General features: G+C 44.4%; 1 protein-coding gene across 1 annotated transcript in view; it reads right to left on the reverse strand.

The window, feature by feature from the left end:
- TKTL1 (transketolase like 1) overlaps positions 1–20,159 on the reverse strand; it is a 34,607-nt gene extending 14,448 nt beyond the window's left edge. The window contains 7 exon segments of the mRNA XM_049871890.1: positions 11,975–12,168; positions 14,737–14,864; positions 14,942–15,133; positions 16,488–16,585; positions 19,690–19,769; positions 19,772–19,802; positions 20,061–20,159. Of these exon segments, the coding sequence (XP_049727847.1) occupies positions 11,975–12,168; positions 14,737–14,864; positions 14,942–15,133; positions 16,488–16,585; positions 19,690–19,769; positions 19,772–19,802; positions 20,061–20,144 (807 nt within the window). The 5' untranslated portion in view covers positions 20,145–20,159.
- Between the last annotated feature and the right edge of the window lie 5,064 nt (positions 20,160–25,223).

Below are 25,223 nucleotides of genomic sequence, written 5' to 3' on the forward strand. Positions count from 1 at the left end.
AAAAATTAACAAAATTGATAAACCATTGGCCAGACTGACTAAAGAAATACAGGAAAGGAAACAAATAACCCGAATAAGAAACGAGATGGCCCACATCACAACCGACCCAACTGAAATTAAAAGAATCATATCAGATTATTACGAAAAATTATACTCTAACAAATTTGCAAACCTAGAAGAAATGGATGAATTCCTGGAAAAACACTACCTACCTAAACTAACACAATCAGAAGTAGAACAACTAAATAGACCCATAACAAAAAAAAGATTGAAACGGTAATCAAAAAACTCCCAACAAAAAAAAGCCCTGGCCCGGATGGCTTTACTGCAGAGTTCTACCAATCTTTCAGTGAAGAGTTAACACCACCACTACTAAAGGTATTTCAAAGCATAGAAAAAAAACGGAATACTACCTAACTCATTCTATGAAGCCACCATTTCCCTGATACCAAAACCAAGTAAAGACATCACAAAAAAATAAAATTACAGACCTATATCCCTCATGAACATAGATGCAAAAATCCTCAACAAAATTCTAGCCAATAGAATTCAACAATGTATCAAAAAATTAATCCACCATGACCAAGGGGGATTTATACCAGCTATGCAAGGCTGGTTTAATATTAGAAAAACCATTAATATAATCCACCATATAAATAAGACAAAAGACAAAAACCACATGATCTTATCAATTGATGCAGAAAAGGCATTTGACAAAGTCCAACACTCATTCATGATAAAAACTCTCAGCACAATAGGAATTGAAGGAAAATTCCTCAACATGATAAAGGGCATCTATACAAAGCCAACAGCCAACATCACTCTAAATGGAGAGAGCCTGAAAGCATTTCCCTTGAGAACGGGAACCAGACAAGGATGCCCTTTATCACCGCTCTTATCCAGCACTGTGCTAGAGGTCCTAGCCAGAGCAATTAGGCTAGACAAAGAAAGAAAGGGCACCCAGATTGGCAAGGAGGAAGTAAAATTATCTCTATTTGCAGATGACACGATCTTATACACAGAAAACTCTAAGGAATCCTCCAGAAAACTACTGAAACTAATAGAAGAGTTCAGCAGAGTATCAGGATACAAGATAAACCTACAAAAATCAGTTGGATTCCTCTACACCAACAAAAAGAACATCGAAGAGGAAATCACCAAATCAATACCATTCACAGTAGCCCCCAAGAAGATAAAATACTTAGGAATAAATCTTACCAAGGATGTAAAAGACCTATACAAAGAAAACTACAAAGCTCTACTACAAGAAATTCAAAAGGACATACTTAAGTGGAAAAACATACCTTGCTCATGGATAGGAAGACTTAACATAGTAAAAATGTCTATTCTACCAAAAGCCATTTGTACATACAATGCAGTTCCGAGCCAAATTCCAATGATATTTTTTAATGTGATGGAGAAACAAATCACCAACTTTATATGGAAGGGAAAGAAGCCTCGGATAAGTAAAGCATTACTGAAAAAGAAGAAGAAAGTGGGAGGCCTCACTCTATCTGATTTCAGAACCTATTATACAGCCACAGTAGTCAAAACTGTCTGGTACTGGTACAACAACAGACACACAGACCAATGGAACAGAATTGAGAACCCAGATATAAATCCATCCACATATGAGCAGCTGATATTTGACAAAGGCCCAGTGTCAATTAATTGGGGAAAAGATAGTCTTTTTAACAAATGGTGCTGGCATGACTCGATATCCATTTGCAAAAAAAATGAAACAGGACCCATACCTCACACCATGCACAAAAACTAACTCCAAGTGGATCAAAGACCTAAACATAAAGACTAAAACGATAAAGATCATGGAAGAGAAAATAGGGACAACCTTAGGAGCCCTGATACAAGGCATAAACAGAATACAAAACATTACTAAAAATGACGAAGAGAAACCCGATAACTGGGAGCTCCTAAAAATCAAACACCTATGCTCATCTAAAGACTTCACCAAAAGAGTAAAAAGACCACCTACAGATTGGGAAAGAATTTTCAGCTATGACATCTCCGACCAGCGCCTGATGTCTAAAATCTATATGATTCTGTCAAAACTCAACCACAAAAAGACAAACAACCCAATCAAGAAGTGGGCAAAGGATATGAACACACATTTCACTAAAGAAGACATTCAGGCAGCTAACAGATACATGAGAAAATGCTCTCGATTATTAGCAATTAGAGAAATGCAAATTAAAACCATGATGAGATTCCATCTCACGCCAACAAGGCTGGCATTAATCCAAAAAACACAAAATAATAAATGTTGGAGAGGCTGCGGAGAGACTGGAACTCTTATACACTGCTGGTGGGAATGTAAAATGGTACAACCACTTTGGAAATTTATCTGGCGTTTTCTTAAAAAGTTAGAAATAGAACTAGCATACAACCCAGAAATCCCACTCCTCGGAATATACCCTAGAGAAATAAGAGCCTTCACACGAACAGATATATGCACACCCATGTTTATTGCACCTGTTTACAATAGCAAAAAGCTGGAAGCAACCAAGGTGTCCATCAAGGGATGAATGGTTAAATAAATTGTGGTATAATCACACAATGGAATACTACGCATCGATAAAGAATAGTGACGAATCTGTCAAACATTTCATAACATGGAGGAACCTGGAAGGCATTATGCTGAGCGAAATGAGTCAGAGGCAAAAGGACAAATATTGTATAAGACCACTAGTATAAGATCTTGAGAAACAGTATAAACTGAGAAGAACACATACTTTTGTGGTTACGAGGGGGGAGGGAGGGAGGGTGGGAGAGGGTTATTTACTGATTAGTTAGTAGATAAGAACTCCTTTAGGTGAAGGGAAGGACAATACTCAATACATGGAAGGTCAGCTCAACTGGACTGGACCAAAAGCAAAGAAGTTTCCGGGATAAACTGAATGCTTCAAAGGTCAGCGGAGCAAGGGCAGGGGTTTGGGGACCATGGTTTAAGGGGACTTCTAAGTCAATTGGCAAAATAATTCTATTATGAAAATATTCTGCATCCCACTTTGAAATGTGGCATCTGGGGTCTTAAATGCTAACAAGCGGCCATCTAAGATGCATCAATTGGTCTCAACCCACCTGGATCAAAGGAGAATGAAGAACACCAAGGTCACACGGTAATTATGAGCCCAAAAGACAGAAAGGGCCACATGGACCAGAGACCTACATCATCCTGAGACCAGAAGAACTAGTTGGTGCCCCGCCACAACCGATGACTGCCCTGACAGGGAGCACAACAGAGAACCCCTTAGGGAGCAGGAGATCAGTCAGATGCAGACCCCAAATTCTCACAAAAAGACCGTATTTAATGGTCTGACTGAGACTAGAAGAACCCCGGCGGTCAAGGTCCCCAAACCTTCTGTTGGCACAGGACAGGAACCATTCCCGAAGACAACTCATCAGACATGAAAGGGACTGGACAATGGGTAGGAGAGAGATGCTGATGAAGAGTGAGCTAATTATATCAAGTGGTCACTTGAGACTGTGTTGGCATCTCCTGTCTGGAGGGGAGATGGGAGGGTAGAGAGGGTTAGAAAGTGGCAAAATTGTCACGAAAGGAGAGACTGGAAGGGCTGACTCAGGAGGGGGAGAGCAAGTGGGAGTACGGAGTAAGGTGTATATAAACTTATATGTGACAGTTTGACTTGATTTGTAAACGTTCACTTAAAGCTCAATAAAAGTTGTTAATAAAAAAAAAGTTTATTTTCCAAAATGCAAATAGCTCCATGGATTTTTCATGAAAAAAGCTGACATTTGCTATGAAAAAATTCAAATATACGAAAGCATAAAGAACAAAGTAAAAGTCTTTCCTATCAGTGAGTAGCTGTACGTCATTTTTCAATCTTCAAGGCCTGGTAAGTATTTTATTCTATAGAGCACTGGGGGCTGGGACCAGCAGCATCCCTGCAACTCATTGGAAATGCACATTCTCAGGCCTTGGCCAGACCAGCTAAGTCAGAAACTACGGTAGGGCAGTGATCTGGTCTTTTTAAAGAAGTATTTTGTGTTTTAGGTGAAAGTTTACAGAGCAAACTAGTTTCTCATTCCACAAACTGTACACAAAGTGTTCTACAACACTGGCTACAATCCCCGCATACTGTCCGCTGACACTACGTGGGGATTTCCTTTCGTCTCGTTTTCCTACCCTTTCCTACCTTCTCATCTTTACTTCTGGGGGAATGTTGCCCTTTTGGTTTTGTATAATTATTTGTTTTACAGAGCACGTTCTTTTTGGGTGTTATCATTTTCTAGGCCTGTCTATTGCCTGGTTGGAGGCTGGTTTCCGGGAATGGCTGCAGTTTCAAGTCAGAGGGGTGTCCTAGGGCCATAGTCTCAGGGGTTCCTCCAGTCTCTATCAGGCCAGTACGTCCGTTCTCTTTTTATGAATTTGATTTTTTGTTCTACATTTTCTCCCGCTCTGTCTGGGACCCTCTATCATGATCCCAGCCAGAGTGCTGTAGTCACCTGTTTTAATAAGCCCTCAGGCAACCAGGCACACTCCAGCATGAGAACTCCTGGGGTTCTGGACTCTAACTGATTTATCGAGACCCCTGAGGATTGCTTCTAGCTCTTTGATAGTATAAACGAGGCTATTATAAATATTTTGCTACATAAATATATTCCCCTTGACAAGACCATAACCACTAACCATTTCTAAAACTTTTTCACCACCCATGACAGAAACTTAGGATACCTTAAGCAGTAACTCCCCATTTCCTCCTCCCTCCAGCTCCTGGTAACCTCTCATGTACTTTCTGGTTCTATGCATTTGCCTATTCTAGATATATCATATTAAGTGGGATCACCCGTACAATATGTGTCCTTTTGTGACGGACTTATTTTACCCAATGTCTTAGTTATCTAGTGCTGCTATAACAGAAATACCACGAGTGGATGGCTTTAACAAACAGAAATTTGTTTCCTCACAGTAAAGTAGGCTAAAAGTCCAAATTCAGGGTGTCAGCTCCAGAGGGAGGCTTTCTCTCTTTGTCGGCCTTCTCATCAATCTTCCCCCGGGGACTAGGAGCTTCTCCCCACAAGGATCCTGCGTCCCGGCCCTACTTTGTGGTATGAGGTTCTCCTGCCTCTCCGCTGGCTTCTCTCTTTCTTATCTCAAGAGATTGCCTCACTAACACAACTGCCGCCCATCCTCCCTCATTAACATCATACAGGCAGGATTTACAACACACAGGAAACTCACACAATACCAGGAGTCATGGCCCAGCCAAATCGATACATACATTTTTGGGGGGACATAGTTCAATCCATGACATTCCACCCTTTGGCCCCCCCCAAATCACGTTCTTGCAACATGCAAAACATATTCACCCTATCATATCATAGCAGAAGTCTTAACTTCAAGACTAAAACTCCAAAAATTCCTCTTCATCTGTGACTTCTAGAATACAAGTTATTTGCTTCCAAAGGTACGATGGCGGAACAGGCACAAGCTAGACATTTCCATTACAAATCGGAGAAACTAGAGGGAAAGAAGGCGTAACAGACACCAAGCAAGTCAGCAGAACACATCAGCCCTCAAAGGTTTGAAAATAAGCCTCTGTTCTCTGAGACCATTTACACAACAGCCCTGCCCTTCAGACTCCAGGTATTGATCACGCTCTCCAGATTCTGAGTAGAGGCCTCTCGGCCCTGGCTTCAACTCTACCTTCCAGGTGCACTGGGACAGCAACTCTACTCCTTCGCCTTCAGGTACACCATTTTCTCCAAGTCCTGAGTGGAGACTCCACCCTTAGAAACACCGGAAGCCATGGCTCCACCCTTTGAAACCCCAGAGATCAAGGCCATACCTTTTGAGACTGAGGCAGCTCAGCTTCCCGTGTTCCTTGTCTCTTCAGCTTCTGCTTGTTTCTCGGTCTCTCGGCTCCCCCGACCTTACGCCCACATCTGCCCTCCTGGGACAAGTGTTCCAAAGCTCTGTAGATCCACTGATAAAGTGCCTGGAGGCACCCCACTCCGCCAGGAAGCCTCCTGTGCACAGGCGCTCGGCTCTCTTGCTTTGAGGGTCAGCTCTGGCACCGTCTCTCACTGGTCTCCTGCTTCTGCTGCTGCTGGTTCTCTGTCATTCACAGTTTCAAAACCGCTTCCAGATTTTAGGTATCTGTTAGAGCAGCACTCCACTCCACTCTCTCGGTACCAAATTCTCGTTAGTCATCTTGTGCTGCTATAACAGAAATACCACAAATGGATGACTTTGACAAAGAGGAATTTATTCTCTCAGTCTAGGAGGCTAGAAGTCTGAATTCAGGGTGCCAGCTCCAGGGGAAGGCTTTTTCTCTCTGTTGGCTCCAGAGGAAGGTCCTTGTCCTCAATCTTCCCCTGGTTGAGGAGCTTCCCAGGTGCAGGAACCCCATGTCCAAAGGATGCGCTCTGCTCTGGGTGCTGCTTTCTTGGTGGAATGAGGTCCCCCGGTCTCTCTGTTCACTTCTCTCTTTTATATCTCAAGAAAGTGCCTCAAGACACAATCCATTCCTGTAGACTGAGAGCTGCCTCGCTAACACAACTGCCACCCATCCTCCCTCATTAACATCACACAGGCAGGATTTACAACATATAGGAAAACCACACAATACCCAGGAATCTCAGCCCAGCCAAACTGACATACACATTTTTTAAAAAAAAATTTGGGGGGACATAATTCAATCCATGACACTCAGCATGTTTTCAGGATTCATCCATGTCATAGCGTGTATCAGAATTTCATTTCAACTGGCATTTATTTGATCACCAAACAGGCAAACATCTTGTGGTTTGTTTATTTTCTCCTTTTTTGAACTGCTTCATTCATGTCCTAAGCCTGTTTTCCTATTGAGATATTTATTTTTCTTATTGATTTGTAAGAACTATTGTTTTTCAGGAACAACCCATCGTTATACATCTTGTATTTTTCTTGGGTTGGCATTTGTGTATAACCCAGTTGTGATTCTTTCAACCTAACAGCAGTTTTATATCTTTATGCAGTGAAATCAACCCCTCTCTGCCTTCATGGTTTCTGGCTCTTATGCCATACTTAAAAAAATCCTCCCCACTCAAACATTACAAAAGTATTCACCATATTTCCTTTTAGCATGTTTACAGTTTCATTCTCCACATTTAAATCTTTTTGCTTCATCCTGATTTTGGTTTGTGGAAGAAGGGAGAGACTCCGGCTTATTTTTATCCCAATAGCCAGTTGTCTCAAAACTATTTTTTATTGTGGTAAAATATATATAACATAGAATTTGCCATGTTAACCATCTGTGTAACCACCACCACTATCCATTTTCAAAACACTTTCAGCACCCCAAACTCACTCTCCATGAAGCAGTACTGCCCGTTCCCTCCTCAGCCCGTCTCTGCGCACTGGCTTGTAGATAGCTGTCCTTTTGTGTCCGACTAACTTCACTCAGCATAGCATCAAAACGATTTGAGAAATTCAACTTGTGTTCCCTTAGATGAAATGCTCACTCTGTCATATATTAGATGTCCATCTACCCTTGGGCCCCTGGTGGACTGGGACCTCTGCCCCCATTAACCAGCCCCTCTCCTGTTGTTTTTATTGTGTGCCACTGAGTTGATTCTGACTCACAGTGACCCTACAGGACAAAGTAGAACTGCCCCAAAGGATTTCCTAGGCTGTAATCTTTATTTATTTATTTATTTAAATCTTTATGGGAATGGATCACTAGGACTTTTCTCCTGTGGAGCCGTTGGTGGGTTCCAATCGCTGGCCTTCTGGTTAGCAGCCGAGTGCTTAACCACTGTGCTACCAGGGCTCCTAAGCCCCTCTCCCAGCCTTCCTCATATGTGTCTGGCTGTTCCTGGCAGGGGGGGCTCCACTCATGACCACTTTCCTGGCTGTTCTCTCAGCTTTCTTCCACATGAACTTTAGAATCATGCCACCAATAAAGATGCCCACTAGGACAGTGGTTTAGACTGGACCGATTTAGAGATGAATTTAGGGGAGAACTGACATCTTTACAGTAGCCAGTTTATCTATGAAACAACAAGGTTTGGCAGTTTCCCAAGGAGAGTTACGATATGATCCAGCAATTCTACTGGGTATAAACCCTAGAGAAATGAAAACACACACTCACAAAAAACTTGTACACAAATGTCCACAGCAGCATTATTCATAATAACCAAGAAATGGAAACAGCTCAAGTGCCCATCACCTGAAAATAGATAAACAAAAGTGCCTACCCATATAATGGGCTATTACTCAGCCAGAAAGAGAAATGAAGCCCCTGATACATGCTATGACGTGAATGAGCCTTCAAAACATTATGCTGAATGAAAGCCTCCAGACACAAGAGCCACAAATCGTAGGATTCCACTGGTATGAAATGTCCAGAACACTGCAATCTATAGAGGCAGAAGTAGGTTAGTTGTTGCCTAAGGGCTGGGGAGGACAGGGGACTGGGAAGTGATGGCTAAAGGGTATAGGGGTTCTTTTTGGGTGATGAAACTGTTCTAAGATTGATTGAAGGGATGGTTGCACAACTCTGTGAATACCTAAAAAGCAGTGAACTGTGCACTTTAAAGGAATGGTATGTGAATTATATCGCAATAAAGCTGTTATTAAGAAAGCAAGGTTTGCCTCTGTGTTTAAGTCTTCGTTAATTCATCCCAGCACTTTTAAAACGTTTTCTTAAAAAAATATTTTTAAAATATGTAATATACACAGACAGTACAAAATCCAAGTTACAAAAGGATACAGAGTGGAGAGCCCATCTTCCTCCCACTCTTGTCCCCTGCCGCCCAGCGCTCCTCCCCAGTGTCGTACCTTTCAGAAGTGGTCGAGGCACAGATAAAGGACGTGCATCTCTTATAACCAATCTTTTAAGGTCTCTGGTGTTATAAGCATCCTAACATAGATCTCGTATATTTATTTTTAGTTATTTAATTTTTATAGCCATTATAAAAGGAATCATCTCTTCATATTATCTAACTTATTGTTGTTGTTAGGTGCCGTCCAGTCGGTTCTGACCCATAGCGACCCTCTGCACAACAGAACAAAACGCTGCCCGGTCCTGCGCCATCCTTATCATCGTTTGTTATGCTCGAGTTCACTGTTGCAGCCACTGTTGTCAATCTGCCTTGCTGAGGGTCTGCTAACTAGTTGTTGTTAATATAAGAAAGGACTTGATCTTTGCGCATTAGTTTTGCTACAAGCTATCGTACTGAACGCTCTTATTTCTAATAATTTCCAGTTGATTCTCTTGGGTTTTCCAGATATACAACCTTAAAACCCATTGTCATCAAGCTCATTTTGACTAATAGTGACCATATAGGACAGAGTACAACGCCCCATACAGTTTTCAAGAAGCTGCTGGTGGATTCCAACTGCCGACCTTTTGGTTAGCAGCTAGACTCTTAACTGCTGTGCCACCAGGGCTCCATATACAACTATATCACCTAAAATGATGACAGGTTTGCCTTTTCCCTGTCAATATGGATTTTTTTATTTTCTCTTATTTAACCACATTGACTAGCATCTCCAGGGCGGGGCTGAACACCTTTGTCAGATACTGAGAAAGTCTTTACCTTTAGGTACAAAGGCGGTTCCAGGATTGAGATCTAGACCTAGACTGAGAATTGAAATGAAGAGGTATCTCACCAGTTCTATTTGGTTTTACTAAGAGTTTAAAAACAAACAAAAAAAACCGGAATGAATGTTGGATTTTACAAGCTGCTGTTGTTTAACCTCTGTCAACATAATCATGTGTTTTCCCCTCCTTTGTCCTAAAAGTACAATGAATTATATGAGCAAGTTTCCTAATATTGATGAATCTTCTGCATTACTCATTTGAACCTCAATGAGGCAGGTACATACTTCTTTAATGTACAAATGGAGTTCAGGCTGGCTAATATTTTGTTTCCAATTTTTATATTACTATTCCTAAGAGGTTGGTGAGTAGTTTGTTTCTTTGGGCTAGTCTTGTCACGTTCGGGCATCACAGATGAATTGGGAGGCTCTGGACTTTCTCCATATTTGGAAATGTTTGAAATAGCTGAGGAATTACCAGTTCCTTGAAGGTTAAAAATAAGTCAGTCTTGTAATTTGGTGAGCCAGGCACTTTGGAGACATAGCTGTATGACAGTTTTCTCACCTACTTGTATGGCTATTGATCTATTGTAAAGTTTTCTGTAGCTTTTTGAATTGATTTTGATATTTTATGTATTACTAAAAAACAGTCCCTTCTTTTACAGGTTTCCATACCAATTAACATAGAGCTATATTCCGTTTTCTCTCTTATAATTCTTTGAATGTCCTCCACACCTGTGGTTATGTCCTCTTTCTAATGGCTGATCTTATGTTATTTATGGTTTTTAACTCCTGGAGTAGGCTAGCTAATACTTTAGAATTAGTATTTCAGAGAATTAGCTCTTAGATTTATGTATTAATGCATTTTAAAATTTTCTAATTAGTTGATTTTTGATAAATTGGCCTACTTCCTTAATTTGTAAATTTTTTCCTATTCATAAAATATACATACTTTAATAAAAGTTAATTTGAAGTCTCCGTAATTCCACTTCCCATAGATAAACACAACAATTTAGTACAATTTCTCAAAATACACTTGTCTGTGCCTCATACTAACGTATAATACCACTTTTTAAGATTTCCTACACAAAAATAGAATTATACTCTATGTTGCTTTGTAACTTTAGAAAAAATAACAGCATCTGGAAATCCTCCCATGTCAGTGTGTATCTTCCTCATTCTGAACGGCTGCACTGCCTCCCAGTGTCCAATCGTAATCATAGTGACAACAGCTCACACTTACTGAGCATCCACCACCTGTGGGCACAGCGACGCCATTTTATTACTCCTACTGGCAGATGAACAAACCCGGCCCACAGGTTAAATCCCTTGCCCCAGATCAAAACCAAGGGAGCTGCCGGGACAAGATGTCATCTCCGCCTTCCAGCTCTCGGGAGCCAGCTCTTAGCCTCTCTTGCTGGACTGTTTCCAACTCTGCTATCATAACCCACGTTGTGATGGACATCCACTCAGGCAGACTTCTCTGTACACCTACATGGGCATTTCTGCTGGCGAAATTCCTGTGTGTTGCCCTGCTAGTTCCAAGTGCATGAACTGTTAAAATGTTAGCACATATGGCCAAAGCACCCTCTGGTTCACTACTATTTGCTTTTTCTTTACTAATTCCTTTCTTCTGCATTTTAGCTTATTCTACAGTTTCTTGAGTCAAGTGCCACAATTTTTTAATTTCTATTGTTTCTTTTTAATTAATGAAAGTACTTAAGGCTATAAGATTTTCTTCTGAATACTTTGTATAACTTAACCCATATCACCACGCTAAGAAAACACAAGCAACACTCAAAATGTCTCCCAAATAAATAAAAAAAGAAGGGTCAGGTAATATTTCCTTTGTCACAGGTCTGCTGCCTTATTTCCAGTAGGTCTGAAAGACCCTGCCTACTTAAGGCAGGCTGTGATATATTACATGAAACATAATGAAAAACTCAAAGGCCTCATATTCAGGGGTTCATGTCTAATCCGATTCCTTTTCTCAGAATTGATTTGTGATGTACTGGCCTGCTTCTGTGTGTTATCCAGACAATGAGTTCAAAAGATCAGCGCCACTGGTCCACCAGTCTTAGAGCATCTTGGCACTTTAAGGCCACAACTAAAGTTAGGAAATGATAAAAAGCTACAAGGCACCACAGGCTAATTCACAAACTTACGGATATGTAAATTCAGATTTAAGTAGGTGTGAAAACAAAGAATAGATATTAGAGATAGGAAAAGACAATCAAAGTCTATCATTCTTGCTTACAACCCTTAGTTAAATGTCACACCATCCATTACTTTTTTCATCTGTGAAGATCAGAGTAAATGAAAAATCCCGTTATTTAGGAAGAAAACCAGAGAACAAAGCAGTTGATAGACACGATTTGTTCAATTATCCTTTTTCTTTTTTCTACCTACCTTGTCGCCAACTTTGTAAGCAGGTGGTGTGGTTAGTTTTATATCCATGACACTGATTTGAGGTGAGTCTTCAATGGGGGGCTTCGGCACGAGATCCCTGCTGGTCTCTATTTGGCTCTCAATTAACTTGATAATTGCATCTGCTCTTTCTTTTGACATCGGCTTTCCATACCAATTCTCTGCACTCTCAACATCTGCAACAAATAAGAATTAGTCATTCATTCAACAAATACTGAAAGAGCACCTGTGAGGTCATCAGAAGCCATCAGCCTAGGACTCAAAGGCGTAAAACCCTGCCAAAGAGGGACTGGGATGGTATTACAGTCAGGCTGAACAGCCTGTACAAAGGCCAGAAGCGCTTGAGGGGGCCACTGGCCCGTGTGCTGGCGCATGGAAGGAAGAGAGAGGGAAGTCGAGGTTAAGAGATAGTCGGAGGCTGACCAGGCAGGGTCTTGTGGGTATGATAAAGAGTTTAGGTTTTATCCAAAGCAAGATGGAAAACCACTGAAGGGTTCTGAGTAGTGGAAGTGACTGCTCAGGTCTGTACGTGAGAAAGATCCCTAGGGCAGAAGTATGGAGACTGGAAGTGACAAGAGCACTGAATAAGCTGTTACAGTTAAGGAGAGATGGTGGGGGCTGGGCGAGGCTGGGGCGGTAGAGATGGAGAGGAGTAAACAGATTTGAGCTACAGTTCCCAGAGGCAGAATCAGTAAGAACTGATGATGGACTGGATTTATGTATAGGGGGCATGAAAGGAAGAGAGTGGAGGCAGGGATGATACCCAGGTGCACGTCCACAGAAAGTTGGTAGAGTTGTCATTTACTGAACTGGGCAAACTGGAGTAAGACCCTGCTTTGGGGGTCTTCAGGAGGATCGTGTTCTATACTGGCCACGCACCATGTCTTAGATGCCTGGGAGACATTCGAGTGGTGATGTCAAGTACATGCATCTGGCACTAAGGGGCCGGAGATCTAAATCTGGGAAATAAACATGATCATCTGGGGTGGAGAACAAGGGTCCTAGCTACGCCCTGAGGAGCTTGACCATCAAGGTGTGTGGGGCAGCGGTCTTCAGACTAGTCCCACCCACCTCTGCATGAGATGCAATTTCAGTATGAGTTCTCTCCGTTCGGAATTATCTAGGAAAACTATAACTGATGCATGCCGTTCTGCACAAATGAACTTAATCTAGAAGGAATTTTCAAACACTCAGAGTTGATTGAGGGTCATAGGAAATCCTTTTTTTCTAATTGCAATTGTTATACATACATACTTGCGTTAATTGGAAGCCTTTCAAGCATAAAAAGTCGCCTACATTAGGGTAATGTTGGGGGTTGGGTGGAAAGGAAGTCAGGGTTTAAGGAGAAAACCAACCTCTTCTGGCTCTGACCTAGGTTTTACGGGATGACAATGGGGAGCAGTCCTGGGATACTGTGACGGTAATGAATCCCACTAGATACATTTTAAGAGGTGATGGCACCATTTTATTCCAAAATGTTGATACTAAAAGGAAACTAGAAATCACATCCTTGGCAACTATTTAAACTTGAGATGAACAATTTCAGCAGTCAATTTGAAATGTGCACGGAGTTAGTCTTTCAAAACTCCCTCCCCTCTCTGGTCCCCAGTTCTACATTCCCCTTTCCCAGAGGCCACCCACTACTAGTCACTCCTGTATTCTTCCACATGGTCTGTGTGTGGCAAATATGTCCGCATGTACACCCTTCCTCATGGGCCTACGCATCCACACAGCAGCACACTTTGGCACTGGCCTTCCCATCTGCACCTTCCACTTTCTGCCTCTGAACGACTATCCTCATAGCAACTCTTAAGTGAAGGCAGAAAATCACTGTTTACCCACGAGGGCTTTGGGCTTCCCCTCCCACCCAAACAAGACACGCTATCTAGGAAGGGCCAAGGGAGCAAGAATGGAGTTCAGCTCCATCAGACCTATGTTCCACGTTGCTCACTTCTGTTCTTTCTACTTCTGCACAAAGACTTCCTGCCTCAAGGACTAAACACTTACAATGAAGTGCCAAGGTTGGCTGTGCTCTTAAATAATGTTACAGCTGGACAGCAATCATCTGCATAATTACAGCCCAACTCAGAGCCTGTGGAGCCTATAAATTGTCATCCCTGAAGTCACAAACAGGCACATGTCCAGATTTACACCCGAAGCCTCCATGGGCATCTCAAACTCATCCCATCCAAAAGGAAATCTGAGTTTCTGCAGAAACTTGCGTCTCCTCCTGTCCGCGGACCTCAGATCGCTCAGCTGTCCATCCAAGGGACTTGGGACTCGCCATCAGCTCTCACCCTCCCCTACTGGCTCCCTTCACTTTTCCCACCAGTGCCTTTGTCCAAAGCCCTCATGTCTGCTCTCTCTTCCTCACCAGGGAAGTGAGATTTCTAAAATCAACATCTGATCAGGCTATTTTCTTGCTTCAAATCTTAAAGAAAAACCCTACCCCCACCCCCGTTTTCTCACCTCTGGGAAACTGCCCCTGAATGCCAAGACTGTTCAGTTCTGCCTGGGGACGTGTATGTGGCAGTGTGGAATCACGGGCCCTAACTCCTCCACTAGTGCTATGGGGAAGTTTCAGCCACATTCAATTCCACATTCCTGGTATCTAGTGTGTGTTACAGGTGTAATCACTGCTCATCAAGTAAGTAATGTGCGTGGCCAGTCCAAGCCTTCTTCTGCCTCTTTGCTGTGCAAATAGATATTTTGCAAAACCCAAGCCAAGAGAAACCCTTGCTTACTTGGAATCCCCCGGCCCTTAAAGGTCTTGGCCACTATCGCCGTGGGCTTGTTCTTCACTTGAGTTGCTAGCCAAAATGCCTGGCAGAGCGCCTCTACATCATGGCCATCCACCACGTAAGTATTCCACCTGTTGACCAGAGCAGGCTCGGTTACAAGAGATGAAGGGAACGGGACAGGAAAGAGTGCAACAGGGGACATGCTCACCCAAAGGCCTCGCAGCGTTTCTGGTAGATGGTTGTGCAGTGCTCAAGGGGCAGGGCGCTGCTGTGCCCCAAGCGGTTCACATCAAAGATCGCCACGAGGTTGTCCAAGTTGTAGTGGGACGCAAAGGCCAAAGCCTCCCAGACAGAGCCTTCCGAGGACTCACTGTCTCCCATCAGGCAGAAGACCCGATAGCTGGAGCAAGCCAAGAGAGGATGAGGACGCTGCTCGGGGCTCACATGGGCCACTCAAACAAAGAGATTTCATGGAGTGAAACAAAGAAACATACTGAGGAAGCTGCACCAAAGTCAGCTCTGCCCAAACACACTGCTGTGGAAACACAGGTTTAAAAGCCGGGTACTCACGGAATGGACTTCACCTCTGGATGGTTTTCTAGTTCATTTTTGAGATAAGTGTTAAGGTTATTTTTAAGTTTTTCTGCCACTTCTCTGGGATCAAAAACAAGACGGGAATGGGAAGAAAGCAACTCCCTTAAATACCAAAAGGAATATTCACATAAACATTGTTGGGGCAGGTTCCACGGTAAAGCACTGCCACCTTCTATTTCTGCCCTAATCAGAACAATCCGCGCTCCTACCTGAGCAGCACGTTCTGTTGTCTGCAGCCGAAACAGCAACGGGAAACATTTACGCCCATAAAACACAACCCAGACCCCACGAAAATGCTGGGAGTTATGATTGGAAAAAAAAAAACAACAACTTATTAAGCACAAGGACCGGGACTTTAGGGAATGTAAAGCAGGTGGGGTAGAGGGCTGACATAGCAGTGGAAAAACTCATGAAGGGTAGCAGAGGGGCCAACCTGAGGCTAGAAAAGGACTGGCTGGAAATTTTTCTTTCTTTTTCCCCATGTGAAAAAAAAACAACAAAAAAACCAAACCTATTGCCATCAAGACGATTCAGACTCATAGTGACCCCATTTGATAGCAGCTGGGTATACTGAATATGATACCTGTCTTATTCCAACATATCCGCTACTTCCCAGAGAACTGAGTGAGCACAGCAGAGCCCACCACAGGCCCCTCCCCAGCCCACTCTTACGGTGGGGCTCCAGATAACTAGGGCTTGGTCTGGGTCTCCAAATGCAGGCCTGGGTGTGGTTTTAGGCTACAGAAAGCTCCCCTTTGATCCCTGCAGGCACTGAGGCAACAGTCCCAACAAGATACCATCAAGGTAACTGAAGTCTTTCCACAGAGAGACTGGACCCCTTGGGGCTCTCCCTGACCCCATGGAGCTAGGTGGGTGCCCAACCCCCACCCTAGCCCTGGAGGAGGGAGGCTCTGTCCCTGAGAAACTGAATGCAAGGCACTCTGGACTCGGGTATGCCGGGCACAGTGGAAGGCAGAGGAGCATGCAGGACTGCAACCTATGTCAATGTGCCCAGCTGGGGCCCCTCAGACCCTCCCCTGTGCCCACAGCAGCAGCAGGTGGGACAAGCCTCCAGAAAAGCAGACCCTCTCATAAACAAAACCACACTTCCCTGTGGGGGTGGGGTGGGGGGGGTAAATGGTTTCTAGGTGAGTGCTTACCTAGCCTTGTCAAAGTACTTGCCAGTATAAGCCATCCCACATGCAGCGCCTAGTCCTTGCTCCAGCCAGCCTGATGCCACACCAACAAACGACAGTCTCTGTAAGAGAGAAAAGACCAAATGGCTCTGGGCCCAGCTCTGGGATGCAGGTATTAGGTGAACTCCTGGTGCAGGCCCTGCTTGTCTGCAGTGTTGCTGACCGTTGCAAGGCCCCTCCTGCCCCAGTGAGTTAATTCCTCTTCTCCACACCCACGCATACCCAAAGGTTCAGATTGACATTACGGGTGGACTATGGAACTGCGGATACAAAGAGAAGAAGCTATCATCTAAGCCTGAAGGAGCCACAGGTCCTCTGTGTAGTGTGGCAAGGGTGACAGGAGCTCTAGAAATACGGAGGAGAAGGTAGGCTTCTGCTCAACACAGCAGCCTAAGCATAGCACACTGGCAAAGCAGAAAACTTCAGGCACGAGACTTGCCATTTCGCAAGGACTTTGGACCAGCTGCGCACAAACCTGGTGTCTACTCTTTTCAAGAGAATATGACTTCTTAAATGGAAGCTGGAAACGCTGAAGAAGGTTGCAACTTCCCTGGTTTGTAGAAGCCAAATCAATGAGATTTTGGGAGTGATTGTCTAGAGGTGCTGACTCTAGAAATGAATCAGCTCCCTCTCCTCTGTGAACATGGCTATTGTCATCTCTCAGAGAAGATGTGACCTTCTCAGGGCCATGGAACTGTGCCAAATGGCCACTGCACTACTAGGAAATGCCCTATTCCCGAAGGCAGCACAGAGCTTCCAAAGACACCCTGAAGTCATTCAAAAGACCCATACATCTTGCCTGTCACTGCAGTGGCCTCCTCCTTGGCCTCCCAGCTTCCCCCTACAGGAAGTCTTCAAGCCAACCATCAGAGGGATCCTGTTAAAACCTAGGCCAGGTCATCACTTCCCTGCTGAGAACTGTCCAAGGTCTTCCCTTCTCATTCCTGCCTGATCTGGCCCCCATCACCTGAGCTTCCCCTCCCACCACACTCCCCCCACCGCCCCCCACAATGCACCAGGTGCACGCCTGCCTTAGGGCCTCTGTGCTTGCTCCTCTGCCCCTGGGTATGCGCATGGCTGTCTCTTAGCTCTTCCAGTCTCTGCTCAAACGCCATTTTCAAGGTCTTCCTGGAACATTCTTTTTCAACTAGTGCCCCTACCTCTTCTACTTTACTCCAATCCAGAATGCTTAGCCCCATCTGACACGCTACCTGTCCATTTACGTGCTTGTCTGCCTGCCCCATTCAAACATCTGCTCTGTTCAAGCAGAGATCTGGGTATGTTCATGACTACACGGATGAAGGAACAGGACCCATTATTCTCAGGTCTGTCTCCCTCTGGCCTCCTACGATCTCCTGCCCACCTCCACCCTCCCCTCTACTACTCCCAGGCCCTTCTGACTGTTCTGGCTTCTCCCCCGTGCTCTGCATTCCTAGGAGAGCTGCCTTTGAGTTGAGCATCCTCTAGCCTAACCGAGCTACCCTTCCGGAGTCTCTTCTGACTGCATCTCTCGATCTGACTTCCCCGCACCTCCTGCTTCACTCTAGGTAACAAGCTTTGTCTCCCAGTCGCCTTGTGTACCCTCTGAGCGGAGGCCTCACAACGGAATGCAGGGAGCCTGGGCTCTGGCCAACTCTGCTTGCTGCTAGTGGGGTAGGTGCCTCCACCTCCTCAGGGCTTCCTTTTATTGGTGAAGTGGAGGTGAGAGCCCCTCCCTGAGCGGGAGAAATTGTCAGGATGGGTGAGAAGGTCTGCACAGCGCTGCTGGCACGAGGCTGGCCCACGGCAGGGCCTGTAAGGTGCTCCCATCTCTTCCCTAAAAGCACTTCTGCTCTGGGGGAGATGCTCGCAATTAAGGGAGGCTCGGTGCTAAAATGAAGATGTGTACAAGGTGCTAAGAGCACCCAGAAAAGAACAACTTCTCTTCCACGTGGTGTTCCGGAAGAAGCAAGACTTCTCGCCTTGGTTTCCGCACTGCCCCTTCCCATCCAGCACCGACTAAACTTCAAGAAAAAAGCTCACATAAAGGCAAGTGCCCAAGGCTGCTTGGCTGGAGCAAACAGAAGAGCTTATAAGACCCAAACAAAGCATGGTGTCCGGAAGAGAATGTCAGGGGGCCACCTTCCCACCACAGGAAGCCTCCAGCCACATGCCTTGGTCTGTGGCAACTCTAGGCCTCACGAATGGCTCTGGGACTTTCAGATTAGATACATGGGCTGGGCTGACATGCTTGCTCACTGGTGAACCCCTGTGATCCCTGTGTTTCAGGAGCATCTACGAGGAAAGCCTGACTGTCCCACCTGTATCATGCCCACTGACTCTAGGCACGACTCAAAGCAAGGCAGGCTGTGCTCCTGTGTGCCTTATTTCTTCCCATGCTGGCTGCTGCCTCCACCCAAGCACACACAATCTGGCAGTTCAATAGTGCCCACCGTGCTGCCTCGCTACGCCGACAATTGATACTACTGGTTATATGATAATTGAGGGGTCTTCCTATTTTCAACCAGAGAGTGGATCACCCACATCCTGTGAATTTTTGTTTTTGAAGAATGTTTAAATTTTTTTTCTTAATTTACAGAAAAGTTGTAAGAATAGCACAACGAACTGCCACATACCCTTCACTTGGATTCACTAATTGCTGCCACAGGACCACATTTGTTTCATCTCTTTCCACCTACACACACACACACACACACGCAAGCATGCTCTCTTTTTCTCATACACACACATCCCCCAATATACCCCCACACAATACACACTCACACATCCCCACAATAAACACACACATTTTTTTTTTGCCAAAAACTTGAGATTACGTTTCAGACACCAACACAAGGGTTGCAATCGTGACCCCTAGATATTTCAACCCTACCCATATTTGAATTTGTCTTTAAGTTAGTTCTCACTGCCCTCAACTTCTATTTGTTTGTACAAGATGCTCTTCTGCCAGATGAGTTCAAATGATTTGCTTCAGGACACACTGTACCTTCAGATAGCATCAAACCAGCTGATTAGTCTTCTTGGATGGACCTTACTTTTTTAACATTCCTTTTCTTGCCGGTCCAGCAACATCTTAAGGTACTGGTATTGTATTTATTTTAATGAAAAGGTACCCTACTATGGCCAGGTCAAATATGTGGAGAAAAAGACGGGAAAGCTGACTTACAGGGGTAGGATGCCCCTCCAAGTCACAGTCAATTTCCCTCAAGCTCAGCGAGTTGGGTTTGCTGATGTCACCCGCCTCTGCCAAGCGGCATGGAGGGCTAGAGCTGCAATGCCCTGCAAAAGAGGGGCTTTATTGCCAGATGGGGCAAGCCAGGGCACCAGCAATGGGAAGAAAGGGCGCCAGCTGACACCAGCCATCTGTCCCATAGCTTCAAGCAGTCTCCACTGTAACACCGTTTAAGTCTTTACAATGCAAAGAAAAAAGAATCAAAATGATAAACAGAGCAGCCCATTTCTGGCCTTGTTGCTACATGGCGGCTTTTTAAAAGAAGTCAGTGGCTGAGCAGACCCTGGACTCCCGTGCCAGCTCACCTTTGAGAAGATGAAGCGGTCGTTGTGTGGGTTCTCTGGGTCTGACTGTTTGTACCTCATCGTGTGGAAGAACAACACAGACATGATCTCAGCAGCGCTGCTGCTCGATGTGGGGTGGCTGAAAGGCAGACATGGCACAGGTCGTTTCTCACAGGAAAGTGACCAGCAAGGCACAAGGCTGCCTTTCTGCATGTGGTCTCCTCAGATGGGAAGCAGCAGGGTCATTTCTCCCAGCCCTGGAAGAATCCAGCCAAGGGAAAGGGAACCAGGGCCACTGCCTCCCAAGCTCACTGCCTTGAAGGATGTCTTCAAGTCCAGTAACCTCACAACCCCTCTCCCTGTGGAGAGCGAGCTGCTTCCAGACCAGCCCTCCTTCTATCAATGGAGCACCTATGCACTCTGGATTTCATCTCAGGACTTCGTAAGCACCTGAGTATTCACGCCTTCACTTGTTTGAATTCCTGTGATATTTTCACATGCTGAGGAAACTTTGGGGGAGCTGTCAATTACAAAGGCAACAAGGATCCCATTCTACTGTGAAAATGAATTTCTTTTAGGAAGTGAACGGTCAAAGGCTGAGAAATTCCTCATGGTCCAGTGACCCAGGGCCCTCACTGAACACAGGTAACTGCTATTCTGAGAAATCAGCCTGCATTCGGTCCCTTGTTCATTAATTAAAAACGGGGGAGTAGGGCAGAGGACAAAACCAACTCCTGGGGGTCCTGCCCCACAGGCGGAAGACTAGGATTGGAGGCCTCTCCTTGCAAGTTTCGGAATATAGAAAGTGGGGGCTCGTACCTCTTACGCTGCAACACTTGGATGATTCGGATTTAAAACCGTTAGAGGTTCCATCACAAAAAGCGCCCTCCCTTTAAATTATTAAGTTTGAAGGTGAAAAGAACGAGATGAAAGTGTAAAAAAAATTGATGATTTGCCAGTGCTTCCCACTAAAATGCAAAGGACGACTGCAGCGATCCTGGGGCCTAAGCTGGCTTCCCCAAAGGGCCCGAGCTCTTCCCTGCCTAACGGGGGCGGTCCCGTGGGCCCCCCACCCCCAGAACCCCGCCAGCTGCCAGCAGCCTCGGCCCCGGCAGGACAGGGACGTTTCCAAGTGGGGTGGCAATGGCTGGAATAGGGCCTCTGCGACCGAGGCGCCACACCCCTGATTCATCGGGGCACCGGGACTCAAACGGGGCTCGATCCTTCCTGTCACCTCAGGGCTACAGGGACCTACGACCCGCCGCTCCGCGCCCGTAGGCGCCTTACCCGGAGCCAGAGGCACACGTGGCCCTAATGGAACGGATGCGCAGGCGGTTGGCCATGTCCCGCAGCACCTGCACCGTGTCTGCGTCGGGCTTAGCGTCTTCGGCCATTGCAGCGCTCGCTTCAGCCATGCCACTCCTCGCGTCGCTCGCCTCAGAGAGAACGCCGCAGTCGGGAGCACGCCTCAGCCGCCACACGTGACCTCTACGCGCATGCGCAAACCTCTCGGTGCGCATGCGCGTTTCGCTGCCCTCGCTCCCCACACTCACAGCTACGGGGTTTCCTGCAGGGGTGATTGAAAGTTCTGGGAGGAGTTAGTGGCGGTATTGCTGCAACATTGTACTAAAGGGTGTGGCGGTTAAGCGGTACGGCTGCTAACTAGAAAGTTGGTGGTTCGAATCCACCAGCCGCTCCTTGGAACCCGTATGGGCAGTTCTACTCCGTCCAATAGGGTCGCTATGAGTCGAAATCAACACAAGGGTTTTTTTTTTTTTTTAATGCCACTAGATTGGAAACTTTAAAATGGCTAATTTTGTTTTTCGAATTTTACCTTAATTACAAAAAGATTCCATTTATATGAAATGTTCAGAATAGACAAATGCATAGAGACATAAAGCAGTGTAGTGGTTGCCAGGGGCTGAGGGAGGAGAGAATGGAGAGAGACTGCTAATGGGTGCAGGGGTTTCTTTTACCGGTGATGAAAATACAGGTAGTCCCAGGCTTACAATGGGGTTCCCTTCCTATGGCTCTGTAGTGTGTCAGTTCTGACTTAAGCCAAATACCTAATTTTTTTTTTTAGTTTTCATTATTGTTGCCTTTTATTAGCAATATCTTTATAAATCAGATCTTATTTGTCTTCGGGGGGTTGGAAACTTACCTATAAACTTAGATATATTTTAATGCTGTATGTAGCACACATTATCAACATAACATGTACCAAAAAAAAAAAAAACAGAAGTCCGTAAGTGTGACTGTAGTAACTTGAATACATGGTGAGCCAGGGACTACCTGTAAGTTATTTCTAGTTGCAACTAGATAGTGGTGATGGCTGTACAGCTGGCGACTGTACTAAATGCCACTGCATTGTACGTTCTAAAATGGTTTAAATGGAGAATTTATGTTATGTGTATTTATCACACATACACACAGTCATTACTGTCACTTTAGAACATTGTATATCTAGTACGGCAAATCTCCAGCCTTTCTGTTATTTATTTTTTTCTGTGTCTATTTTGTGTCTCAGTGAAATAAGTCAGACACAAAGGACGAGTACTGTATCATCCCAACTATATGAAATACCTAGGATATGCGAATGTACAGAACCCAAAGTTTATTGGTGATTACTAGGGGCAGGCTGGAGGGAGTCAAAGGAGTTCTTGCTGAACAGGCACAGACTTTCTCTTTGGGGTAATGAGAAACTTAGTAGTAATGGTTGCACAACATGACAGATGGAATTAATGTCAATGATTTGTACACTTAAAAGTGGTTAAAATGGCAATTTTTTGGTTATGTGTATTTTACTACAAGAAAAATTTTAAAAATAAGGAAAAAAAAAACCCACCCAATTATCTAAGTCTCCTATCCATACCTTCAAAGATATGAGGCATCCTATTAATTGTAGGAGTGTCATGCTTCCAGAGCCTTTGGACTTGCTCTCTAGGCCTGGTGCCCAGCTCTGAGCCTGGCCTCTCCTCCCACCATCTGGGGGATTGTATTTGCTTTTCTTTTGACTTGAGTCCTCTGTTTCATAGAGCCCATTGTTATCTTTTTCTTAGATTACTTCCTTGTTTTGGTGGCACACTTTCTCTAGTAGGGTCCAGAAAAAGGATGCATAACAGGTAAACTAGTTGAGTTCTTTCATGTCTGAAAGTTTCTTTAGTTTAAGCTCATGATTGACAGTTTAGGTATAGAATTCTAGGCTGGAAAATTATTTTTTCCTCTGAATTTTGAAAGCATCACTTCATCATCTTCTAGTTTCCAATGTTGTTGCTGAAAAGTCTAAAGACACTCTGTTATCTGATTCTTCGTATGTGACCTGTTTTTTTTTTTCTTTGAAAGCTTTTCTTTCAGCATATTGAAGATATTATTCAGCTATCTTCTGGATTTCAGCGATGCTATTGAGAAATCAGCTTTCAGTCTAAAAGTCATGGTTTTAAAGGTAATCAGCCTTTTTTTTTTTTCCCTCCATCTGCTTTTAAAATCTTGTCCTTGGTATTCTACAACTGAGAGTCCCTGGGTGGCACAAATGGCTAAGCACTCAACTATTAGATGAAAGGTTGGCAGTTTGAATCCACCCAGAGGCACCTTGGGAGACAGGCCTGGCGATCTGCTTGTGAAAGGTCACATGGGCTCGTCAGGAGTCAGGATTGACTCGATGGCAACTGACAACAACAACATTCTGCAACTTAACTATGATGTGTCTAGATGGGGACTTAATTCCGTTCTTCCTCTTTGGCATTTGTGGGGCTTCTTGAATTTGTAGATTTGTATGTTTCATCAGTTCTGTAAAGTTCTCAATATCTCTTAAAATACTGCCACCGACTCATTACCTCTGTCTTCTCCCTCTGGGATTGCAATTAGATTTTTGTTATACCTTCCTACACTATCTTTTATGTCTTCTAATTTTTCAAAACTTCAAATTTTCTATTTCTTTGTGCTTCTGTGCTGCATTCTGGATACTTTAGTTCTGTTTTACAGTTTACTAATTCTCCACCCATAACTAATCTGCTGTTAAATACATCGATTGAACATTTTTTAAACTTTTAAAATTTGTGAAACCTGACATATATACGTAAAGGTGCATAAAACATCAACATACAGGCTAACATATAATTTTAAAGTGAACACACCTTTAATGAATACTCAGGTCAGGTATTCCAGCTTCCATGTGTCCGGTCCCAATCCCAATCCCCTTCTTCCACCCTAGCAGAAACCACTATCCTAACACTTATGGGATTAACTTCCACGCTTTTCTTTATAACTTTACTGCCTGTGAGTGTATCCCTAAACAGTATCATTTGTGTTTTTCGAGGCTGTAGTTAATTTTCATTGCTGTATAGTATTATATCATATGAATATCCTACCGTTTTCTTGCACATTCTACTATTAATGACTAAAACCAAATGAAACCCCCTGCCATTGAGTTGATTCCGTCTTATAGCAACCCTATAAAAAACAAACCCATTGTCGAGTCGATTCTGACTCATAGCGACCGTATAGGACAGGGTAGAACTGCCCCATAGGGTTTCTAAGGAGTGCCTGGTGGATTCCAACTGCCAACCTTTTGGTTAGCAGCTGAACTCTTAACCACTCTGTCACCAGAGTTTCCATAGCAACCCTACAGGACAGAGTAAAACTGTCCCCTAGAGTTTCCAAGGCCGTAAATCTTTTTTTTTTTTTAAGCTTGGTAAGTATAAATCTACATTTAACTTTTTTTAAAATTGTGTTTTAAGTCAAAGTTTACAATGCAAGTCAGTTTCTCATACAAAAAACTTAGACACACGTTATTATGTGATCCTAGTTGCTCTCCCTGCAATGCGACAGCACACTCCTCTCCACCCTGTATTTCCCGTGTCCATTCAACCAGCTCTTGTCCCCCTCTGCCTTTTCATCTCCCAAGGCTGTAAATTTTTATGGAAGCAGACTGCCACATCTTTCTCCCGTGGAGCAGATGGTAGGTTTGAACCACCCACCTTTCGGTTAACAGCCAAGCATTTTAAGCACTCCACCACCAGGGCTCCTTATTGAAGTGTAGGTGGGTTGTTTCTAATTATCGGCTATTGGGAACACAAGTGTATCTGTTTCCTGGTGCACATTTCTCCATAGGGACATAGCCAGGAATGCCATTGCTGGGCCACATAGTGTGCATGTCTTCAGCTCTAAAATACTGCCACATGCTTT

This window comes from Elephas maximus, chromosome X (genome assembly GCF_024166365.1).
Source record: "Elephas maximus indicus isolate mEleMax1 chromosome X, mEleMax1 primary haplotype, whole genome shotgun sequence".
Lineage (NCBI taxonomy): Eukaryota > Metazoa > Chordata > Mammalia > Proboscidea > Elephantidae > Elephas > Elephas maximus.